General features: G+C 39.9%; 2 protein-coding genes across 2 annotated transcripts in view; one reads left to right on the top strand and one right to left on the bottom strand.

Annotated features, from left to right (window-relative positions):
- The first annotated feature begins 1813 nt into the window (after positions 1–1813).
- LOC121366190 (FMRFamide receptor-like) lies at positions 1814–7558 on the top strand. Its single transcript, XM_041490736.1, has 2 exons — positions 1814–1902; positions 6028–7558. Exon 2 carries the CDS (start codon positions 6028–6030, stop codon positions 7063–7065), a length of 1038 nt encoding a protein of 345 aa, XP_041346670.1. The 5' UTR covers positions 1814–1902; the 3' UTR covers positions 7066–7558.
- A 2404-nt stretch (positions 7559–9962) lies between these two features.
- LOC121367930 (gelsolin-like protein 2) overlaps positions 9963–21616 on the bottom strand; it is a 28770-nt gene continuing 17116 nt past the window's right edge. The window contains exons 11-14 of the mRNA XM_041492385.1: positions 21260–21351; positions 16138–16219; positions 14692–14787; positions 9963–12850 (exon numbers count right to left, since the gene is read on the bottom strand). Of these exons, the coding sequence (XP_041348319.1) occupies positions 12755–12850; positions 14692–14787; positions 16138–16219; positions 21260–21351 (366 nt within the window). The 3' untranslated portion in view covers positions 9963–12754. The remainder of the gene's footprint in view (positions 12851–14691; positions 14788–16137; positions 16220–21259; positions 21352–21616) is intronic.

The following is a 21616-nucleotide window of genomic DNA, read 5'->3' as shown; positions in this document are numbered from 1 at the left end:
AGTTCTTATTAATTGTAATAGTTTGCATATAGTACACAGCACCCCTCTGGATGTCGTGAGAAGATAACAACCCCATCCACTCCGATGAAGGAAGTTCTTATTAATTGTAATAGTTTGCATATAGTACACAGCACCCCTCTGGATGTCGTGAGAAGATAACAACCCCCTCCACTCCGAAGAAGGAAGTTCTTATTAAATTTAATAGTTCGCATATAGTACACGAATTCAAATGTCTCATATTCAGTGAGTTTGAATGAATGAATAAATGTTTAACGACACTATACTCTCTATCCCAAGAAATGTTCTAATGAATAAATTGACCGTCTTCAACGTTGTCGTCTTATTAAAGACTGTCTAGAGCAGAATGACAACCAAGCAAGAAGCTGTAAGATTCATAAAAGACGTTGCAGCTTTCCCCCTCAATATTTGGTCTCCATATTTCGTTGCTATCATAAAACTCCATCCAATGATATTATTTTTTAAATATACGTTAGACCGAACGATTATGATCCTAAATGGCATGGGTGCTGATTTATTTCATGGTGGTCATCTTGGAAATCTCATTGGGCTACCACAACGTGCTTTGAAGAAGAAGAAAAAACTAAAACAGAAGGCGGGAAATGGGAAATGTGGTATTTTTATCCGGAATTCAGACTCGCGGAACCATAAACATTTGATTACAAATTCTATATGTAAACTAATACAATTATCAATAACTTCTTCCGTGGTGTACGTGTGTGTGTGTGTGTGTGTGTGTGTGTGTGTGTGTGTGTGTGTGTTTGCGTGTGTGGTTGTGTATAGTTGTGTGTGTGTGGCATTTAAAAATATTTTTGGTGTGCATGTTACCACGGATTGCTTGATAGCATGAAAATACAAATCCTTCCCACCAAAATAGTGCTCACACCTACACACACACACACACACACACAGAGAGAGAGAGAGAGAGAGAGAGAGAGAGAGAGAGAGAGAGAGAGAGAGAGAGAGAGAGAGAGAGAGAGAGAGAGAGAGAGAGAGAGAGAGAGAGAGAGAATGTTGAGCGGGCGGTACGTAGCCCAGTGGTAAAGCCCTCACTTGATGTAGGGTCGGTCTAGTATCCATCCCCGTCTGTAGGCTCATTGCAGCCAGTGCACCACGACTGGTATATCAAAGGCCGTGGTATGTGCTATCATTACTGTAGGGTGGTGCAAATAAAAGATCCCGACATACTACTGGAAAAATGTATATATCGGGTTTCTTCCCTAAGACTATACGTCAAAAATTACAAAATGGTTGACATCCAATAAACGTTAATTAATAAATCAATGTGCTCTAGTTGTGTTGTTAAACAAAAACGAACTTTAACTTTAGCCCAATGGTAGAGTGTTCTCTTTATGCTCATTGGTCTATTTATCTTTCCAGTCAGTGCACCATGTCTAGTATACCAAAGGATGTTGTATGTGTTATCCTGTCTGTGGGATGGTGCATACAAAAGATCACTTGCTACTAATGGACAAATTTAGCGGGTTTCTCCTCTGAGACTATATGTCAGAATTACCAAATGTTTGTCATCCGATAGCCGATGATTAATAAACCAATGTGCTCTAGTGGTGTCGTTAAATATAAAAAAAACCTTTAACTTTATCAGTTAATTAATCAATGTGGTGTAGCGGTGTTACAAAATACAACACACTTTAGGTATGACCTTGCTGACACCCTTAACAGACCACCAGTGTTATATGTGATTATAATTTCTCATCATTGAATACACTATATATATGTTTTAGTTGCGACACAAAAATCAATAAAATGTCCCACAGGCCTTTGCGTGGTTAAATGACTACGTTCGGCAGAGCTTCTCTCATAAGGAAGTGTAGTTACGCCTAGATAGATATTGCGATCCAATAATTACATTCGTAAAGGAAGGTAAGCCTATATATTGTATGGTAACAATATTGTAGTCATAATTTTAAAACGAGGCAATATGCACGTATAGCGTCATAATTCAAAGCAAGGAATTAGTTATTTTAGCAAAATATAGATTCAAAATCAGTTTAAAAGGTTCTCTGTTTAGAGTTATTCAGACGGAGGGTGGGTGGTTGGATGTTTTGTTTTTTTTAAGGGGGGGGGGGTGTGGATAGAGGAGGGAAGCACTCCTCCAACAAATAAATCACGCATCAAGCAAGCGCTTTACCACTGGGCTACGATCCGCCCCCTTTTAAAAAGTAAAACCATGCATGTGTATTGCTGTACTCACTCAAGACATAACATAATAATTGCGGTTCTCTACCACCACCCCCGCGTCGTTAAATGGAACAGACATTGGTAAATTACAGTGATATTTGCCTTTAATTTTTTTATTAAAAACCCCCCAAAACAAACAAACAACACTTTTGTATGCCTACATAATTATGAGTGAATATTATGCTCTGACAGAATTCAACAATAAGGTTTATTTGTTTGTTTGTTTGTGTTTGTGTTTTGTTTTGTTTGTTCATTTTTTTAATTAAAAAATACGTACGTTTTATTGGTCCCATAAACAAGAGCAAAGTCAGCGTTGATGGCCTTAAATCATTGCTTTACATTATTTTATATTGTACATAGACAATAATACATGAGAGGCCGGTAGATAGCATTTATCATCACCTAGGATCAGCCAGTCGTATGTCCATGTGTAAACAATTATGTATTATAAAAAATAACGAATGATGTTCTCACCAACGGGTGTGTAAGAAACTATTTGTTACATACATTTTACATGTTATAAATGCAATTATTCGTATGTATACATACATATATGTATAAAAAAGAACTTCTTTATGTGTAATATTGTCAATTAAAAATCAAAAATTAAAAAGCGAAAATACCAAAAAACACCCTACTAAAAACACCTATAGCGTAAATTAGAAACATACTTATCTGCGCTTGATTTGCATGTGCGCTAAGCGGCCCAAACATGCACTAAATTACTTCCAGCGCGTTCACGCTCCAGTAGCTTGCAACAAAGGCTCTTTGTTACAACTGAATGGTGAAGTAGTCGTCGATTTGTTCTTTTATTTTTTTTACGTTAATAAAGTTTCCTAGTTCTATTACCCACGAAAATAAAAATCCTCGAAAATTTCCGGTTATACGGTATTGTTTTGTCAGATTGTGTGCAATCTCCTTTTTTTTTTTTACAGAAAAGAGAATGTACAATATTTCGTTTTGTGCTCAACAGAAATACACGTCTCGGGGAGACTAAGAAAAAGGGGCTCATTGATCAATGATTGACTCGTTAAAACGGCATCTTAATACAGTTTTAATATTTGCAATTAATAAGCATGTGTTTGTGTATATATCAATGTGTATATACCAACTACCAGTAGTAGAGAGCAATCAACATAAATATAAATACACATCACTGTCAGGCAATGTGTAATGAACACAATTTTACACGTATATATATACGATGCACTAATCACCACCAAATAATACCTATCTAGTCGAAAAACACCATGATAACCAACGTTTTGCTCACATAGTCGCCATGATGGATCCTTGAAATAGTCTGCGATGTAGGAACACGCTAATGATTTGAGAAATGTCAATTTTCATAAAACGATGAATATGCGTCAAGGCTAGTCCGGCCAGTCGGTCTTCTAACATGATGTTTCGTAAATAGGTTTTGACACGCCGTAGTCAAAAGAAAGCCCCTCAAAATAATACAACTATTATATATATATATATATATATATATATATATATATATATATATATATATATATATATACTCTTCAAAAGAAGAAACGCAAAACCACATTGTCGTAACATTTGGAGAATTGATTTAATTATTGAATGGTGAGTCCGATAATTACCAAATGTTGCAGGATTGTTCACAATTCACTCTAGTCCATTGTGAGTAAGTGATAGGACACACCACCAAGGTCAAGGTCATCTGGAATCAATACCGGGTGTGGCCTCCGCGTGTGTTGACAAATGCCTGGCACCGCCTGCCCATTGAAGCAACCAGAGTACGGATGACGTCCCGGGGGATGGTGGCCCACTCGGCCTGCAAGGCTGCTGCCAGCTCGGGCAGGGTCTGGGGCTGTGGTTGTCGCTGTCGGAGGCGTCGGTCCAACTCATCCCATAGATGCTCAATTGGGTTCAAATCCGGTGATATCGATGGCCAAGGAAGGACATTAATGTTGTTGTTCTGTAGGAAAGCCGTTGTGAGACGTGCTGTGTGAGGCCTGGCGTTGTCATGTTGGAACACTGCGTTGGCGTTGGCCATAACTGGAACGATGTGTGGCCGGAGGATCTGGTCAATGTAGCCCTGTGCATTCAGGTTGCCCTGCACGTGGACCAGGTCAGTTCTGCCAGTGTGTGAGATGGCTGCCCACACCATGACACTACCCCCGCCGAATCTGTCCACTTCCTGCACGCAGTTTGCCGCATAACGTTCACCACGACGCCTATACACGCGACATCTTCCATCATGACGTCGGAGCAGAAATCGGGACTCGTCACTGAACCACACCTGTCTCCATCGCAGTTGAGGCCATTGTCGATGAATCTGGCACCACTGCAGTCGGAGTCGACGGTGTTGTGGTGTTAAGATGACACCTCGAACTGGACGTCTGGCACGAATTCCTACCTCACGTAGGCGGTTCCGTACGGTCTGGTCGGATATCCTGCGCAAACCTGGTATTGCTGCGGCTGTGGAGGTGGCAGTAGTCAATCGTTCCCGAAGGTGGCGTACCCGGATGTAGCGGTCCTGCCCGGGGGTAGTGACCCGTGGTCGACCGGATCTAGGGAGGTCACGTGTTGATCCATGTTGCTGGTAACGGTCCCACAGTCTGGAGATGGTGCTTGGGGACACATGGAATGCCCTGGCAACGGCCGTTCTGGATTCGCCTGCGTCTAGTCGGCCGATGGCATTGTTTCTCTGCGGTTCACTGAGACGTGGCATGTCCTGGATTGTCAACTGTCGGCCAGATACAGAGGCCAGGCAAGCGAACACCCTGCACTTTTATACTGTCGGTGTTCATGTTGCACGTGCAGACAACGCACGTGCAGTGGTGACATGGTTTGCACGTGGCTGCGTTTTTGCGAATATTCACATTTTGGAACTTTATTGTACAGTAGCTGCGTTTTATCGATTGTAACCGTGGGAATTTGTTTGGGACATGCAATGACCTTATATTCACAAAGCATGAACCGGTAGGAAACATAAAATCGGAGTTATAACCCATTTGTACCCTTTTGCGTTTCTTTTTTTGAAGAGTATATATATATGTCTGTGTGTAGCCCCCTCCTTTACCACCTTCCTACGCCACTAGAATATGTACATAGATAAAACGTTTTTTTTTAATGTGCGTGTTCGTCTGGGTTATGTTTTTGTTTGTGCGTGTGGTGTGTGGGGGCTTGTTTTATAGGCTATTGTTTATTTGGGAGGGGGGGGGGGGGGCAGATCTGTTGTTGTTACTGTGGTTTTCTTGGGGGAGGGGGTGGGTAAAATTGTTACGGAGTTTATTTTTAAAATATTGGGTTTTTTATTTTGCCTGTCACTTAATCACCTACCTTAAATAATCGGCATGCAAGACTAACATAAATATGTTTATACAAATATTTTAATGTAAATAAAACAAGTACTGTTACTAGATAGATGTTTTTAGGTTAAATTATATATTTAGTTGTTATTACAGCAACATTTACACTTTATAATGTAATGTATATATTAATATAATGTAATGTGTGTGTGTGTGTGTGTGTGTGTGTGTGTGTGTGTGTGTGTGTGTGTGTGTGTGTGTGTGTGTGTGTGTTAGGTCAGGCCAGTGTTTAACGTGCACGTTCAGAACAAACTGTTGTAGCGCACGCCTGTCCTGAGTGTGTGGGTTTTTTAAATTATTGTTATTGTTCTTTTTGTTCTTCCTCTTTGCGCCTAACTTTCACTATGTGACAGGATAGACTATGATGAAACCATTTGAATTGTTCCCGAGCATCCTGCCTCGCTCCTGAACACGTCAATCATCTATTCGTTTGTCTAATTAAACAGGCCTATTCTGCTTCCAGATGACTGCTCCCCCCATGGGTAGCAGACCTGCCCTGAAACAGCTGGACGAGGCTCCGAGAGAGATGATGTACACGCTGATCGGAATCGCCGTAGTTGGTGTTGCTGGAAATACATACGCGGGAGTCGTGTGGTCGTCCGACAAGGAAAAGGCGTCGACGTCGTTGTACCTGACGGTTCTGTCGTGCTGCGACAGCGTGTTCCTGCTGTCAAAGACTGTCGGGCTGCTGTTGATGTTGACCACAGGCGTGGAGTCTTCGCTACAGGATCACGGACGCATCCTCGTTGGCGTCATGTCCGTAACGAAATTCACGGTGTACGGGACAGCGTTCCTTACCGTCATCGTGACGGTAAACAGGTGCGTTGCGCTGTTCAAACCGATCAGGTACGTGAGCCTGTGTTCGAGAAAAACAGCTAAAATCTTGCTGACCGTGGTGCTGTTCTCGTGCTGTTTACTCACGCTCCCAGAGGTCTGGAAGGACGTGGAAGCAACCAGTGTGCTCGTCAACCAGGACGACGCTTCAAGATGGAATTCGTACCAGCATCTCGACACTGTGTGCTTCGTTCTCGAGAGTCTCATCATATACACTGTGCCCGCTGTTCTGGTTCTGGTTTTAAACATCGTCATGTTCGTTGCGCAGAAGTCCCATATTGCGGTGTACCAGTCTAGCGGATTGAGGGCGACACGGAGGAAAAAGCCAATAGACTCCATCGTGGCTCTAGGCTTGATGTATCTCGTCTGCGTCATCGTCAGCTACACTTTTCTGAACATAACTTCTGGGAGACTTAAGTACTTCATCCACTTTGATACCCTCTCTCTGAGCGGGGATGTCGGTCAGTATGTTAATGCGAGCGGTAAGATCGTGTTCTACTGCGCAATCAGTGAAAAGTTTACTGCGCTCAGGAAGTCATTCGCTTGCAAGACCCGCAGCGGGAAATCAAAAGCGATAGACGTAAATGACTACTACGTGACGGTACCATGGTGGCTGGCGCCCACAGAGTCTGAGATTCATGAAGCTAATTCGACTTCTATTTCATAAAGAATGGTGTTCATTTGTAACATAAAATTACCACCAACACCCCTAAAGAAGTAAATAAAAGAAATCACACACATAAAACAAGCTACTTTCATAAAACATGAAAGTCGTTAGTAATGCTGTGCTTTAATTATTTCACCTAAAAATTTACCTAGGAACCCAAAATTGTGTTTGTATGTGAACTAGGGGGGGGGGGACATATTTGCCATTTTGAATTTTAATATGGCTGCGATTTGTAACTTAAGATGGTTGCCATGATTGGATGATGAACAATTTCAACATTGAATTGATGGATTCCAAAAATTATGTTTCTGTTTATCTGGAGTTGAAATATATATGTAAACATTATATTAAAATTGTAGTCATTTTGAATTTCAAGATGGCTGCCATGATCAAGCAACACATTTTTTAAAAGTTAATTCACTGAGCTCATAAATGTAAACATAATTTCAAGATTGCTGCCATGAATGGATATATAAAACTATTGCTACCTGTATATTTCCTGACATTAATTGTTTTTTTAAATGGAAGTGGCGAAAATGACGGCCATTTTGAATTTCATGATGGCTGAGGTGATAGTTAAAGGAATATAAAGCAAATTTTTTTTAACTTGAGAAAAAAAATGCAACCTAAGATAAAATGAACGTAACTGCCTGGACTAAAAGTTGGCTTTTTTATTTGCGGTACGATTTAGACTAAGTAACTTCAACTGACAATTTGCCGGATAAAAACACCCTGATTTGATATCTTTAATGGACTCAATCAAATATAAATTGAATATAAATGATCAGTGATCAGAGCTTGGCATAATTCTGTGATATCTATTGATAACACCACTGAAGGCGGACGTAATATGGCCAACAAAACCGTCACCTATTGATCATAAATGCGTTGTCTGCCTACACACGAATATCGGTTCATCTTAAGAGATTGGCGGAACAGCGAACAATGGTTTTGGCATGGCAACGGGTAGTGCTAGTTCCTTAAATGAAATCAGTACCATACAAAGCTTAAATTAACTCGATTGTGATGGAGTGGGGGGTGGGGGGTGGGGGGAACGGGAGTAAAACAAAAACCCAGTTAGGCTCTTAAATAATGGTTCTCCTTCAGACAGACACTTTCGCATTAAAATATTTTTTTGGGTGGGTGGGGGGTAGAGCAATTGTCTCACTGCCACCCACTAGTTCAGACCTTGAAAAAATAGTTGTTTTCGCGGAGATAATTAAGAAATATCGTTTATGTTCCAGCGCAGTCCTTGAATTAGTATTTTGTGCCAATAACACATTTGACAACCTCGTTTCCGGGTTTCGTGAAAATTTACTTAAGACAAATTTGAGAAAGGAAACTCTTCGGAACCAGTGATTTGCACATAAATCGGATCAGTCAATTCTGGGCACTTAGATATGGAATGTCACGAGCTACTTCGAGCAAAACATTTGAATCGGATATACTCTGAAATTGCATTCTGGAGCACAGGATTGAAAAAAAAAAAAAATAACAAATTGGGATTTTGGTGTATGCGGGAAGGATTTATTGTCGAATAATAGTTCGCATACTTCATGCATAGGCGTTGGAAGCGGGGCTGGGGTTTGTTGGGTGGAGAGGGTGCACTTTACTTACTCTCAACTCTGAAGCTGGACGGGCCAGAGTATGCTTGACCACCCACCCTAATTGATATGCGAGCTAAATACGGAAACGTTTGTTTTGTTTAACGACACCATTAGAGCACATTGATTAATTAATCATCGGCTACTGGATGTCAAACCTTGGTAATTCTGACTCGTAGTCAACAGAGGAAATCCGTTATATTTTTCTTAATGCAGCAAGGGATCTTTTATATGCACTTTCTCACGGACAGGAAAGCACACACCACGGCCTTTGATATACCATTCGAGGTGCACTGGCTGGAACGAGAAATAGCCCAATGGGCCCACCGACGGGGATCGATCCCAGACCGACCGCGCATCAGGCGGACGCTTTACCACTGGTCTACGTCTCGCCTCTATCTAAATACGGATTTGAATTATTTTTTGTTTTGTTTTAGATGTTCATTTCACAAGAATGTAGCTCCTAATAGTCAATGTTCTTAGAAACTGTTTTAACACATCCACTTGATTATAAACATTCTTCAAAAACTTTTTATAACAATTATTTGTGTACGTAGCCCAGTGCTAAAAGCGCTTGCCCGATGCGCGGTCGGTCTAGGATCGATCCTCGTCGGTGAACCCAATGGGCTATTTCTCATTCCAGCCAGTGCACCACGACTAGTATATCAAAGGCCGTGATTTGTGCTATACTGTCTGTGGAATGGTGCATATAAAAAATCCCTGGCTACTAATGGTAAAATGTAGCGGGTTTCCTCTCTAAGACTATATGTCTAAATTATCAAATGTTCGACATCCAATAGCCAATGATTAATAAATCAATGTGCTTTAGTGATGTTGTTAAACAAAACAGACTTTATGTGCGTGCGTGTGCGTGCGTGCTTGTGCTTGAAATAATTAATGCCCCCCACCCCCGTTTGTCTCCCCTTCCCCAGCCAATTATTAGCATCTTCCAACGCCTAAACCTGATAAACTCTCTTATAACCCATAAGAGTGGCTTGTGTACATTTATATTTATATTATTATATTATTGTTGATGAATTCTGTAGTTAATCTGTACACAAGGTGAGACGTAAATAGAGAAGTTATCTGTATGCCTGTCTCTGTGTGTAGCTGTGGAAAGGGCTGTAACTAATGAGAGCGGCTGGGGATAGACCCCCGCAGTACATTATGTAATGAGAATATGATATTCTGCTGAGAGAAGATATTCATGCTGCCAAGTAATCAGGTTATTTCGCATAACACCAAACAGGATTTTACGCGAGAAAGAAAATTTTAAAAAGTCAAGACATCAGATTTATCAAATTGATGTGTTTATTATGCGTCATATATATTCATACAATACGAAAAACTTTAATTTAATATTGAAAACAAACTTACTCTAATATATTATTTTTCAAATAAATTTGAAAAAATGAGACAAAACAATAATAATAATAAAAGTGGTTATATGCATGATAGGCATCAAATGATGTTTAAGTTTATCTTTTTTTTACCCTATTATCAAACTAATAAGAGATCCATTTGAGCTGTGTTTCCGTGCTTAAACAATACTCCGCCATATCACGACAAAAAGACTTAAATCCAAAACAGTTCACCCACTCACTTTTGTTTTCGCAGAAATTAGATAAGAGAGCCACTGATCACCTGCCAGGAGGCTGAGATATCACACTTTATTTTGGGGGGCCGCGAATGTCATTATTATTTACGGCAGCGAGCGCCAGTAAACCAATTATCAGTTAGGACGGGGTTTTTTTCAAAATTCCTCCACCTGGATCGAATGTAATATATCCGAGGGCATCAGCGTACCAGATGGCTGGATCCAATCTGAACGGAATTTGCATTACGCCGATGCGAATTAATTTCTAAACTCTACGTGATATGGTGTCTAGGTCAGAATACGGAATGTCACAAAAACAGTCGATTACCCCATCGGAGATAATTATAATACAGACGGAATGAAACGAAAATTATCGATTACCACGCCGGAATTATACGCTTGTCTATTGTGCTTGCGATCGTGACTGTAGAGAATCATTTGATAGGCTCATTACTGTTGTTCTTTGTAAGACATTATTTGATTGGATCCGACCATTGGGAATATGGATATGATGTAAATGCAATTAAAGATTTCTTGAAAACAGACTACAGCGCAGATTAATCTGCCCTTTCATGAGCTTATCCATGAACATAATCATCCACAAGATCATCTCAAACTTGAGCGTGAATCGTTCCATCGCGGGGCGTGAATCTTTCCATTGCGGGGCGTGTGAATCGTTCCATCGCGGGGCGTGTGAATCGTTCCATCGCGGGGCGTGAATCGTTCCATCGCGGGGCGCGTAAATCGTTCCATCGCGGGGCGTAAATCGTTCCATCGCGGGACGTGAATCGTTCCATCGCGAGGCGTGAATCGTTTCATCGCGGGGCATAAAACGTAACCTTGCTCCAACTGCTTTAAATATACACAGTGGTTCAGTATTGGTTTTTATTTTATTATCAAGAAAGCAATTCTAGATGAAAAAAAAAAAAGAAAAAAAGGGGAAAAAAAACAAAACAATACAAAACCATTCCCAAATTAACCCCACCGTTCTTAACAATGAATTTCGAACAAGCCTTAATAAACTGTTATAAAGTAACAGCATGAAGATCAACATTTTGTGGTTTAGTCAATATATTTTATGTGCTATATAAACCTGAATACTAGTATCGCTCACTATGCCATTACCACCAAGCCAACTAATTCATCTACATGATCCCGGGGCACCTGTTCTACATTAAACATATGTAATATAAATGTTCTTTGAAATCCTTAGTAGGATAATATTCATAAAACCAACATTCTAGGAATATTTTGTTTTCACGACTTACCAGTTATATTGGCATATATTTTTTATTTTAACATTTAGAAATTTAACATATAGAAATTATATATATATATATATATATATATATATATATATATATATATATATATATATATATATAATTCTGTAAGTATATACCGTAATTCCTTGAATACAAGACTAGTCTTCTAATTTGTTTTCTCGCGTCGCTCCTAGACCAGGCCTCTCTTCAAGGAAAGTCTCTATACACTGCAAGCTTCTATGTGGGGTTTTTCGTGTAAACGTTTCTAACATAGCCTTGTTGTAACATCTTCTAATGTAGGCTTGCGTACTTAGCTTCTTCTTTCATGTTATTCTCACTATGTTTTTATATTAGCTTTTTACGTCAGGCAATGGGAGTGAGGAATATAATGTGGCCATTAACTTGACAAAGCTACAGCAGCAGAAGTAGGCCTTTATAAAAGGCAGGCTTCTATTCAAGGCAGGCGTCTATTTTTTTTTCAAAACGCCTCGAGACCCGGCCTCTAATCAAGAATATATGGTATGCGGTATGCTTTTTAAACTTTTACCACTATTCAACAGATACAAAATGATACTGGTTAAGCGATACTGAAGACAAACATGTTTTGAACTCTACTGAATATCTTAGGCATAACGTAATTTTATTTCAACACTGAACAATATGGTAGACATAATTGTATTAGTTTTTAGCGCTAGGCAACATTTTTTGCTTTCAACTTTGCCGAATGTTGTAAATGTAATATTATATTTGTTTTCAGCTTTGCCCAGTATTTCAAATATATTTTGTTTACTATACTATTTTTTATGTTGGTCTATGTAACAGACATTCATTCAAACTTACTGTAAAAACCACTTTGCATAACGACCGCCTGTCGGTAAAGGACACTTCGTGCACTTAAACCTGAATACAAAGGTCACCTGAATATAACGACCAGGGCCCCGTTTTACGAGATCAACGCTAAGATCACGTTGTGCATAACTAGCTAATAAACTTAAGATGATCTTAGCGCTAAGATCGCTTCATAAAACTGGAGTCCAGTAGCATTAGCGATCTTTATAAACAGGTTTGACGGTAACAACAGCTGTTTTTAGCACTGGACAATATTCTAAACATATTTAACACCGTCCACTATTTGAGATATGTCAGTATTTTTTGTGAGTGTTTCCATCCACCGCATTCAAATACCGTAGTATTTCTAATAACACAGATATCACGGAGCGCGATTACGCTGTGATTGCAATTTCAAACTCCCGTGATTTTTGACCTTCCTTTAGAGCTGTCACCGGCTGCAGTGGGTTGTTACTCTTCTGTAGGTACATCTGGAAAAAAAAAAAAAATTGAAAGTCCATTCTTAAGGTCATAGTTTGCTGTTTTTAAATACATTTGTCATAAACCACTACAGGGTGGGACGTAACGCAGTGGTAAAGCGCTCGCTTGATGCGCGGTCGGTCTAAGATCGATCCCCGTCGGTGGACCCATTTGGGCTATTTCTCATTCCATCCAGTACACCACGACTGGCATATCAAAGGCCGTAGTATGTGCTATCCTGTCTGTGGGATGGTGCACATAAAATATCCCTTGCTACTAATGAAAAAATGTAGCGGGTTTCCTCTCTAAAACTATATGTCAAAATGATCAAATGTTTGACATCCAATAGCCGATGATTAATAAATCAATGTGCTCTAGTGGTGTCGTTAAAAAACCCAAACTGTAATTGAAACTGTAACTGTAAATCAGTACAAATTAATTAAACAAAACAAATTGTAATTGAAACTGTAACTGTAAATCAGTACAAATTAATTGATCCCACGTACAATCTTTTCATAATTAAAGGGACTGACCCGAGTTTGTTTCCATTGTAAGATGTTTCCGATTAACAGAACCTTTATGATGATTAAAATTACATTAAAATAGGTGTTTGTAGCCGTCCGATTGTTTGCACTAGCAGGGATTCTAGAATTTTTATAAAATCCTACCAGCCCTGTGATCAATGATTTTATAACTTACTAGCCACGATTAAAAATTCACTAGCCCTATTTTACTTTAAGTTAAGACAATTTTAATAAATAATAGTAATCATCGGATATGACACCTAAACAGGGAGATAGAGCTTAAAAACACTAACACTTGATGGTGGTGGTGGGGGGGGGGGGGGGGGGGGGGGGGGCAGGATATATATAGTTACAAAATAGACGTAACTGCAGCATTTGACTTTTTTTCACTAGCCGTCGGGCATGGTAGTTATTTACTAGCCCAACATTTAATATCACTAGTAATGGGAGAGGGGCTACTATAATCTAGAAGTCCTGGTATGAATTTGTTTTTAAATTAAGAAGTAAAATTTTAAAAACTGACTGCTTCAAACATTAGCATACGACAGCAAACACATTGGATATACAGACAATGATATTCTAAATAAATATTTAATATCCTATTTTAGTCGCCAAAAAGACTGTTAGTCGAAAACATCTAACAGTGGTTGCAAACTCAGGATAAACCCTTGAACTAAAAATATTAACATTGTAATGTCTTGTCACTCGGTGTGTACAGTTGTTTCTTCGAGAATCTTTGGAGAAACGTATAAAGTAAATAAAAAAATATTCATCTATTGAAATAGCAGCCAGTTGTGGTTTGTCAATATGACGGAAATTCAATCACCGTTAATGGTATATAAGCCAACAAAACAGTTAAAGTTTGTTTTCTTTAACGACACCCTAGAGAACATTGATTTAGTAAGTATCGGCTATTAGATGTGGCAATTTTGACATATAGTCTAAGAGAGGAAACACGCTTCCTTATTCCATTAGTAGCAAGGGATGTTTTGTTTAACGACACCATTAGAGCATGTTAGTTTGTTAATCATCGGCTATTAGATGTCAAACATTTGGTACTTTTGACCTGTAGTCTCAGACAGGAAACCCGCTACATTTGTTCCATTAGTAGCAAGATATCTTTTATATGCACCATCCCACATACAGGGTAGCACATACCACAACATTTTATATACCAGTCGTGTTGCACTAGCTGGAATGAGAAATATCCCAAATGAGCCAACCGGCAGGGATCGACCCCACACTGACTGCACATCAGTCGAGCGCTTTATTACTGTGCTACGTCCTGCCCCCACTATATAAGCAATTTGTTGTATTAATACACTCACATGGGCATAGGTTAGGCTGTTTTTCTTTTCCGATTCTGACGTCCTACGTCCAACCCACACGAACACTCCCTTTCCGGTGTCCAGAATGAAGACATCCTGTAACAGACAACAACAAAATTGGCTCAAGCGACTTAAATTAAATAAAACATACCAGGAGTGGATCCAGAGGGTGATGGTGGTAGAGCTGCTTACCACAAACTTAGAAATGTACCGAAAATCCAGAGTTTAAAGGATAAATAGAATAGAATAGACTATAACTGATGCAAAAAAAACCCAACAAATATCACAGATAGGTAGTATTAAAATTTAGAATAAAAGAAGTATCTCCAAGAAATTGTAATAAAAGTTCTGGATGGAATCGAAATGAAGGATAAATAGTGACTTTAGTTTTGTTTCATTATAGATATGAAATATTGTGGTCGGCTGGGTGTTTACATTTACCATTGTAGATAACAAAGCTAATGTTATTGACAATATATTACAATCCCAGTTTTGTTAAAACAAATTAAACTTTCTCAGGGGAATACAATATCAAACGGAAATAACTGTAGGTAGGTTTTCTAACGTTGTACCTCCTTCCTACAAAACAGCCTGTATCCAATCTTTTATATTCTTCGCTAAAACCCCCACAAAACCCCCCCACAAAAAACCCCCACCACCGATTGAAAAAACAGAGAAAAAAAAGAAGAAAAACCACCAGAAACTATTCCTGTCTGATAAATTAATTTTAAAAAAGCCACCCCCATTCCTGGCCATCAGCATGCAGTGTGGGTCGTCAATGTTATGTCATCTTCGCAAATTGGAAATCGGCACGGTAATCTATACACTCGACTAAACCCGACTTTATTGCCAATCAGTTGTGATGGCAGGATCTCGGATCTGTGCTAGAAAGCTTCTCTATTAGATCTCCCGCTAAATTGAGTTGAGAGGGAAATGAAAAAAGTAGAGAAGCGGGCTAATTAAGCCCCTGTCAGGCGGAAGGTACCATCGTCACCAGCCATTAGAAAACATAAAGTATGACTTTTCTGTGAAAAAGAAACGAAAAGAAAAACGAACGGATGTATGATGAACCAAACCACAGAAAATGAAAAAAAAAAAAAAAAAAAAAAAAAAAAAGCAAAAAAAAAAAAGCAAAGGAATGGAATTGATGTTAAATTAAAAGGCATCGCAGAACATGTCTAATCAGTCGACGCCCATCCACACCGAGTAAAGAGAAAATGATGGAGTACAGCTCATTGCCAAAGAGACAGCCTAACGGGACCCTGTCAGTATCCATTTGCCATCAGTGTTAGTATAGTACACGACAGCACCAGCGACACGCCAGAACACCATGATTTTAAGTCGTGTAATTAAATGTCAAGATGTGGCCAACGATAAGATGTTCTAAGAAATAGGCTTTTTAATGTGTGCGTGTTTGTAATTATGTACACTATATAGTTGACCTACCTGACTTTTAAAGTCTGATTTTGATATGCCGTCTCCTTCCTTAACAGTGGTAAACTGCAGCGAGCCACTTTCATCTGAAAGTCTGCAAAAATGCAAAAGAATAATAATAAACTTTCTTCAAAATATTATGATAAATGCGGTAAAATATCAATAGCAATATTTGGTAAACTATAAAGTTTGTTTTATTTAACGACGCCACTAGAGCTTGGTAAACTATAAAATTTGTTTTATTTAACGACGCCACTAGAGCTTGGTAAACTATAAAGTTTGTTTTATTTAACGACGCCACTAGAGCTTGGTAAACTATAAAGTTTGTTTTATTTAACGACGCCACTAGAGCTTGGTAAACTATAATCAGAACGGTGTTTATTTTTGTTCTTTTGGGGTTTTTATTTTTTTATTTTTTATTATTTGTTTGTTGTTGTTGGGTTTTGGGTTTTCTTTCTTTTTGTTTGTTTGTTTGTTTTGGTGGTTTTCGGGAGGGGTGGGGGTGGGGGGTAAGAATAAGGACAATTAAATATATAAATAGAGATCAATAAGGTTTTTTTCTGTGGAAAACGTTTAAGAATATAGAAAACTAAACTAAATATTCAAGATCAACTCTGGTTTATCTGGTACACCGTAAACTGAAAATATTCCTGAATTACGGTAAAACTGTGGTGAGAAACTGTGGTTTGGGTGTAACAATACATTATATTATTACTTTTCTATAATGTTACATAATGTAATGTGATAAGTTTTAATTTTAATCCTCGTGTCCACCAAATTAATACGTCCACACTTTATTCTTCTTTGTTTTTTTAGCTGGATTACAACATAAACTTACAGTACGTTAAAATCTCGTTAAAGGAGATTGATTTTCTGACATTCAGAATGTCCACCAACAGCGCACATTGTCGACAGGATTCCGAACTGACAGCGACTGAACGGCATTGCAATCATTGTCTGCATGCAATATGCCATTCTTCGTTTATGATGGACGCAGTGAGAAGCTAATCATCGCAATAAAGACTAAAATTAATACATACAGTGAAAAAAAAAGAAGCAGTCTGGCGGCATTAAAAGTTCTTAGCGGGCGGTATTAAAAGTTGTTAGCGCATGCGCAGACAATTTTACAGGGAGCGAAGTTTTTAGGGTGTGTATGGTTCGAATCATGCTCCCCCGAAAGTTGCATTAGAGAAAATAGTAAATTTGATTGAAGAAGGGGGTGGGTGTGAGGGCTTTCAACGACCAAAATTAAATACCTATTAAATATATTTTCTAGTTTAGAATATCAGTGTCTAATTATAATAATTATTGAGTTTCAGGTTGCCATAATGTTAAAAACGTGCTTAAAAACTGGATTTATACCTAATAATTTGTGTACGAAAAAGAGTTGTCAGATGGGCTTATTATGGCGTCACCTGGTGGAATCCATAATTCCAAGGCAAACACCATTTTGAGACGACTGTCATTTCTCCACGTACACAGAATGGAGCAAGTACCTTTACAGGGCCCCGGGAACGATATGTGAAGTGTGTGTGTGGGAGTGGGGGTGGGGGTTTATAAATAAAATATAAATGTAGTAAATGTTTTGGACCTCACGTGTATGTGTATTTGGGGAGAGACACAGATCTTCCGCCCCACCATTCGTTTATACGGCCATGTTTTAACGGGAGTATTCCGGCGTAACAGCCCAAAATATACCCCCCCCCCCCCACCCCCTCCCCCCCCCACCCCGCCAAACTATACCCGGGGTTAAAGTGGGCTAGCTTGTTTTATACCCCTAACCCTCTTTTTTATTTTATTACTAACCTGTATACAAAATAAATAAATAAATAATAATAATAAAGCTTTAAAAAAAAAGCAACTATTGCTTTCATAAAAATATTTCGATATTCTCTAGTCCAAAAAATATAAATTATGATGGGAAAAAACCCTCTGGACATTGAAATACAGACTAGAAAGGTATATTCTGGGCTAGTCTGTTTTATACCCCGAGGTATATTCTGGTCTAGTCCAGTTTATACCCCGGGTATAGTTTGGCGGGGGTTATATTTTGGGCTATTACACCGGGTTCATAACCATTAAAATAGCTTAATAATCTCCTCACATGCAATACGTCTGTGTAATAAAGTCTAAAGTAAAATCTAAAGCATTATAAATGCATTTGGGGTTTCTCTAGGATTCAATTATTGCAAATTTTGTTTGGCAGTTAGATGAAGAAATAAACTGCCACATACGCTTATTTGAGATAAAAATCCATATATAGCTACTACAAACATTAGGATGCCCAGAACTACATTACATGACGTACAGATATTCATACTCTAAGTGAAAAATGTAACATTTGTTAGGAAGGAAGAAAATGTTTTATTTAACGACGCACTCAACACATTTTATTTACGGTTATATGGCGTCAAACATATGGTTTTATGGAGAGAGGACACCCACTGTCGCCATGTCATGGGTTACACTTTTCGATTAGCAGCAAGGGATCTTTTATATGCACTATCACATAGACATAATAGCACATACCACGACCTGTGATGTACCAGTCGTGGTGCACTGGCTGGAACGAGAAATAGCCCAAATGGGCCCACTGATGGGGATTGATCCCAAACTGACAGCGCATCAAGCAAGCGCTTTACCACTGGGCTACGTCTCGCCCCAACATTTGTTAATTAAAACCACTGGCGTAGCCAGATGTGGAAGAGCATGCCACCTCCCCCACCCCTCAATCGCATGTCTCCCCCCCCCCCCCCAACACCTTTTATATGTGTCGCCACATTACACAAGTCCTAGACAGTGTGGGTACCCTACACGCCCAATGTGGGTAGCCCCCCAATATAAAATCCTGGGTACCCTACACGCCCAATGTTGGTGGCAACCAATATAGTTCGTTTAATATGCATGTACCACATGGTCTGGAATTAAGTTTTCTAAGATGGGTCTGGGGCTAGGGTCTGGCGAGTACGCTACCAGTCGGAAAAGAAACGCACTGGGTCGAATGTTACAAAATATACGAAACTGGGAACGGGAATTCTATTACCGTGCCCATATCCACTAAAGGTTCAGGCACGCCCACCCCGGACTTAGCCTCTGACATCGCTAGTGGCCAATTCCGAGACGGGAAGGAAGGGGATGGTTTATTTAATGACGCACTCAACACATTTTATTGCCGAGGCCGGCATATGTGCCCAGGACAGGCGTGCGCTACAACAGCTTGTTCTGAATGTGTACGTTAAACACTCTAACCTGACCTGACCTAAAATTTTATTTACGGTTATATGGCGTCGGACATATGGTTAAGGACCACACAGATATTGAGATAGGTAACCGGCTGTCGCCACTTCATGGACTACTCTTTTCGATTAGCAGCAAGGGATCTTTCATATGCACCATCCCATAGACAGGATAGCACATACCACGGCCTTTGATGTACCTTTGTGGTGCACTGGCTGGAGCGAAAAAATAGCCCAATAGCCCACTGAGGATCAGTCTCAAACCGACCGCGCATTAAGAGGGCGCTTTACCACTGGGCTACGTCTCGTCCTCCGATTTTGACACACGAACTACAGATCTGGCAACAGACAACATAAAATATGCACTACAGTTTGACTCGCCAGACCCAGACCAGTCTCTGTGTATTTTAGACCAAACTGAGAGCAGGCGTCGTGTGGCTATTTTCTACATAATTCCAATCAGACTGCAATACAAGTAACACAAGTTCGGTAACCGAGATGTACTTAATTCCTTTATTAAGTTTGCCCTTCATCAATCGGAAACTGACAGAGTGAATAAAGGCATTCACTCTAATAAACCGGTCTATTCTGGAAGACTGGCCACATCCGATACTGGTGTTGACGTTTTAGCTTTCTGCGCTTGCAATTTCGTCTTTGCCACAACATAATTAGCCCGGCATTTCTTCTTCTTGGTTTTAACAATGCCATTGATGCGCAAGCACGTCTTTCCAGCACACACAAATTGGCCGTAGACAGACTAGATTTCTGATCTAGATATTGTTATCAGGAGCGGTGTGTTTTGGTGATTTGATGGACGAAAGTCAGATAAAGAGGATGAAGATGGACTGCGTAGGCGGTGTGTGTGTGTGTGTGTGTGTGTGTGTGTGTGTGTGTGTGGAGAAATCAGTATTCTGAGATATAGAGAAAGTGTGAGACAGATGAGCAGAGAGAGAGAGAGAGAGAGAGAGAGAGAGAGAGAGAGAGAGAGAGAGAGAGAGAGAGAGAGAGAGAGAGAGAGAATTAGGAGAGATATAGATACAGTGTGAGAGGCAGATGGGCAGAGAGAGAGAGAGAGAGAGAGAGAGAGAGAGAGAGAGAGAGAGAGACAGAGAAAGAGAGGGAAAGAAAGAAATGTTTTATTTAACGACGCACTCAACACATTTTATTTACGGTTATATGGCGTCAGACATATGGTTAAGGACACACAGATTTTGAGAGGAAACCCGCTGTCGCCACTACATGGGCTACTCTTCCGATTAGCAGCAAGGGATCTTTTATTTGCGCTTCCCACAGGCAGGATAGCACAAACCATGGCCTTTGTTGAACCAGTTATGGATCACTGGTCGGTGCAAGTGGTTTACACCTACCCATTGAGCCTTGCGGAGCACTCACTCAGGGTTTGGAGTCGGTATCTGGATTAAAAATCCCATGCCTCGACTGGGATCCGAACCCAGTACCTACCAGCTTGTAGACCGATGGCCTACCACGACGCCACCGAGGCCGGTCAGACAGAGAGGGAGACAGAGAGAAAGAGAGGAGATATAGGGAGATTGGAAGAGAGAGACAGTGTGAGAGACAGATGGGCAGAAAGAAAGAAAAAGATAAATAGGGAGACTGGGAAAGAGAGACACACAGACAGAGAAAGAGACACAGACAGACAGACAGAGGCAGAGAGAGAGAGAGAGAGAGAGAGAGAGAGAGAGAGAGAGAGAGAGAGAGAGAGAGAGAGAGAGAGAGAGAGAGAGAGACAGACAGACAGACAGACAGACAGAGACAGACAATGGTAGATGGCAGAGAGACAGAGAGGACGAGAAGGAAAGAGGAGATGGGGGATCCACGTTACCAAATCCTACACTGTACACATCGCTGCGGTTACTGTCAGGATCATCACTTTTTACCTTACAAGCTTCTTGTCTTCTATGACCTCATCATCATCGTCATCGACGTCATCGTCGTCGGGGACGTCAGGCAGACAATCGTAAAAATCTGGCTGAAGAACAACAAACACGTCAAGTTTAGACTAAAGAAGTTAGTGTTTGACTACGAGTTCCAAAAGGACAAACCTAAAATGTCTAAGAATGTGTGCTGAGTTAGAAATAATATGTCAAAGGTCTCCAGAGTTATTTTTCCCTTCAACTATAAATTACGTGTTTGACCAATCTTTCTATTACTATATCTACCTCCCTCCTTCCCTAACCCACCAACCAACCCACCAACTCACCAACCCATCAACCAACCAATTAACCAAATATCCA

The sequence above is a fragment of the Gigantopelta aegis genome, chromosome 3, assembly GCF_016097555.1.
Source record: "Gigantopelta aegis isolate Gae_Host chromosome 3, Gae_host_genome, whole genome shotgun sequence".
Lineage (NCBI taxonomy): Eukaryota > Metazoa > Mollusca > Gastropoda > Neomphalida > Peltospiridae > Gigantopelta > Gigantopelta aegis.
This window is presented reverse-complemented; position numbering and strand designations above follow the sequence as displayed.

Coding starts and splice junctions, on each gene's coding strand:
- LOC121366190 (XM_041490736.1), top strand. CDS start 6,028: ATGACTGCTCCCCCCATGGGTAGCAGACCTGCCCTGAAACAGCTGGAC.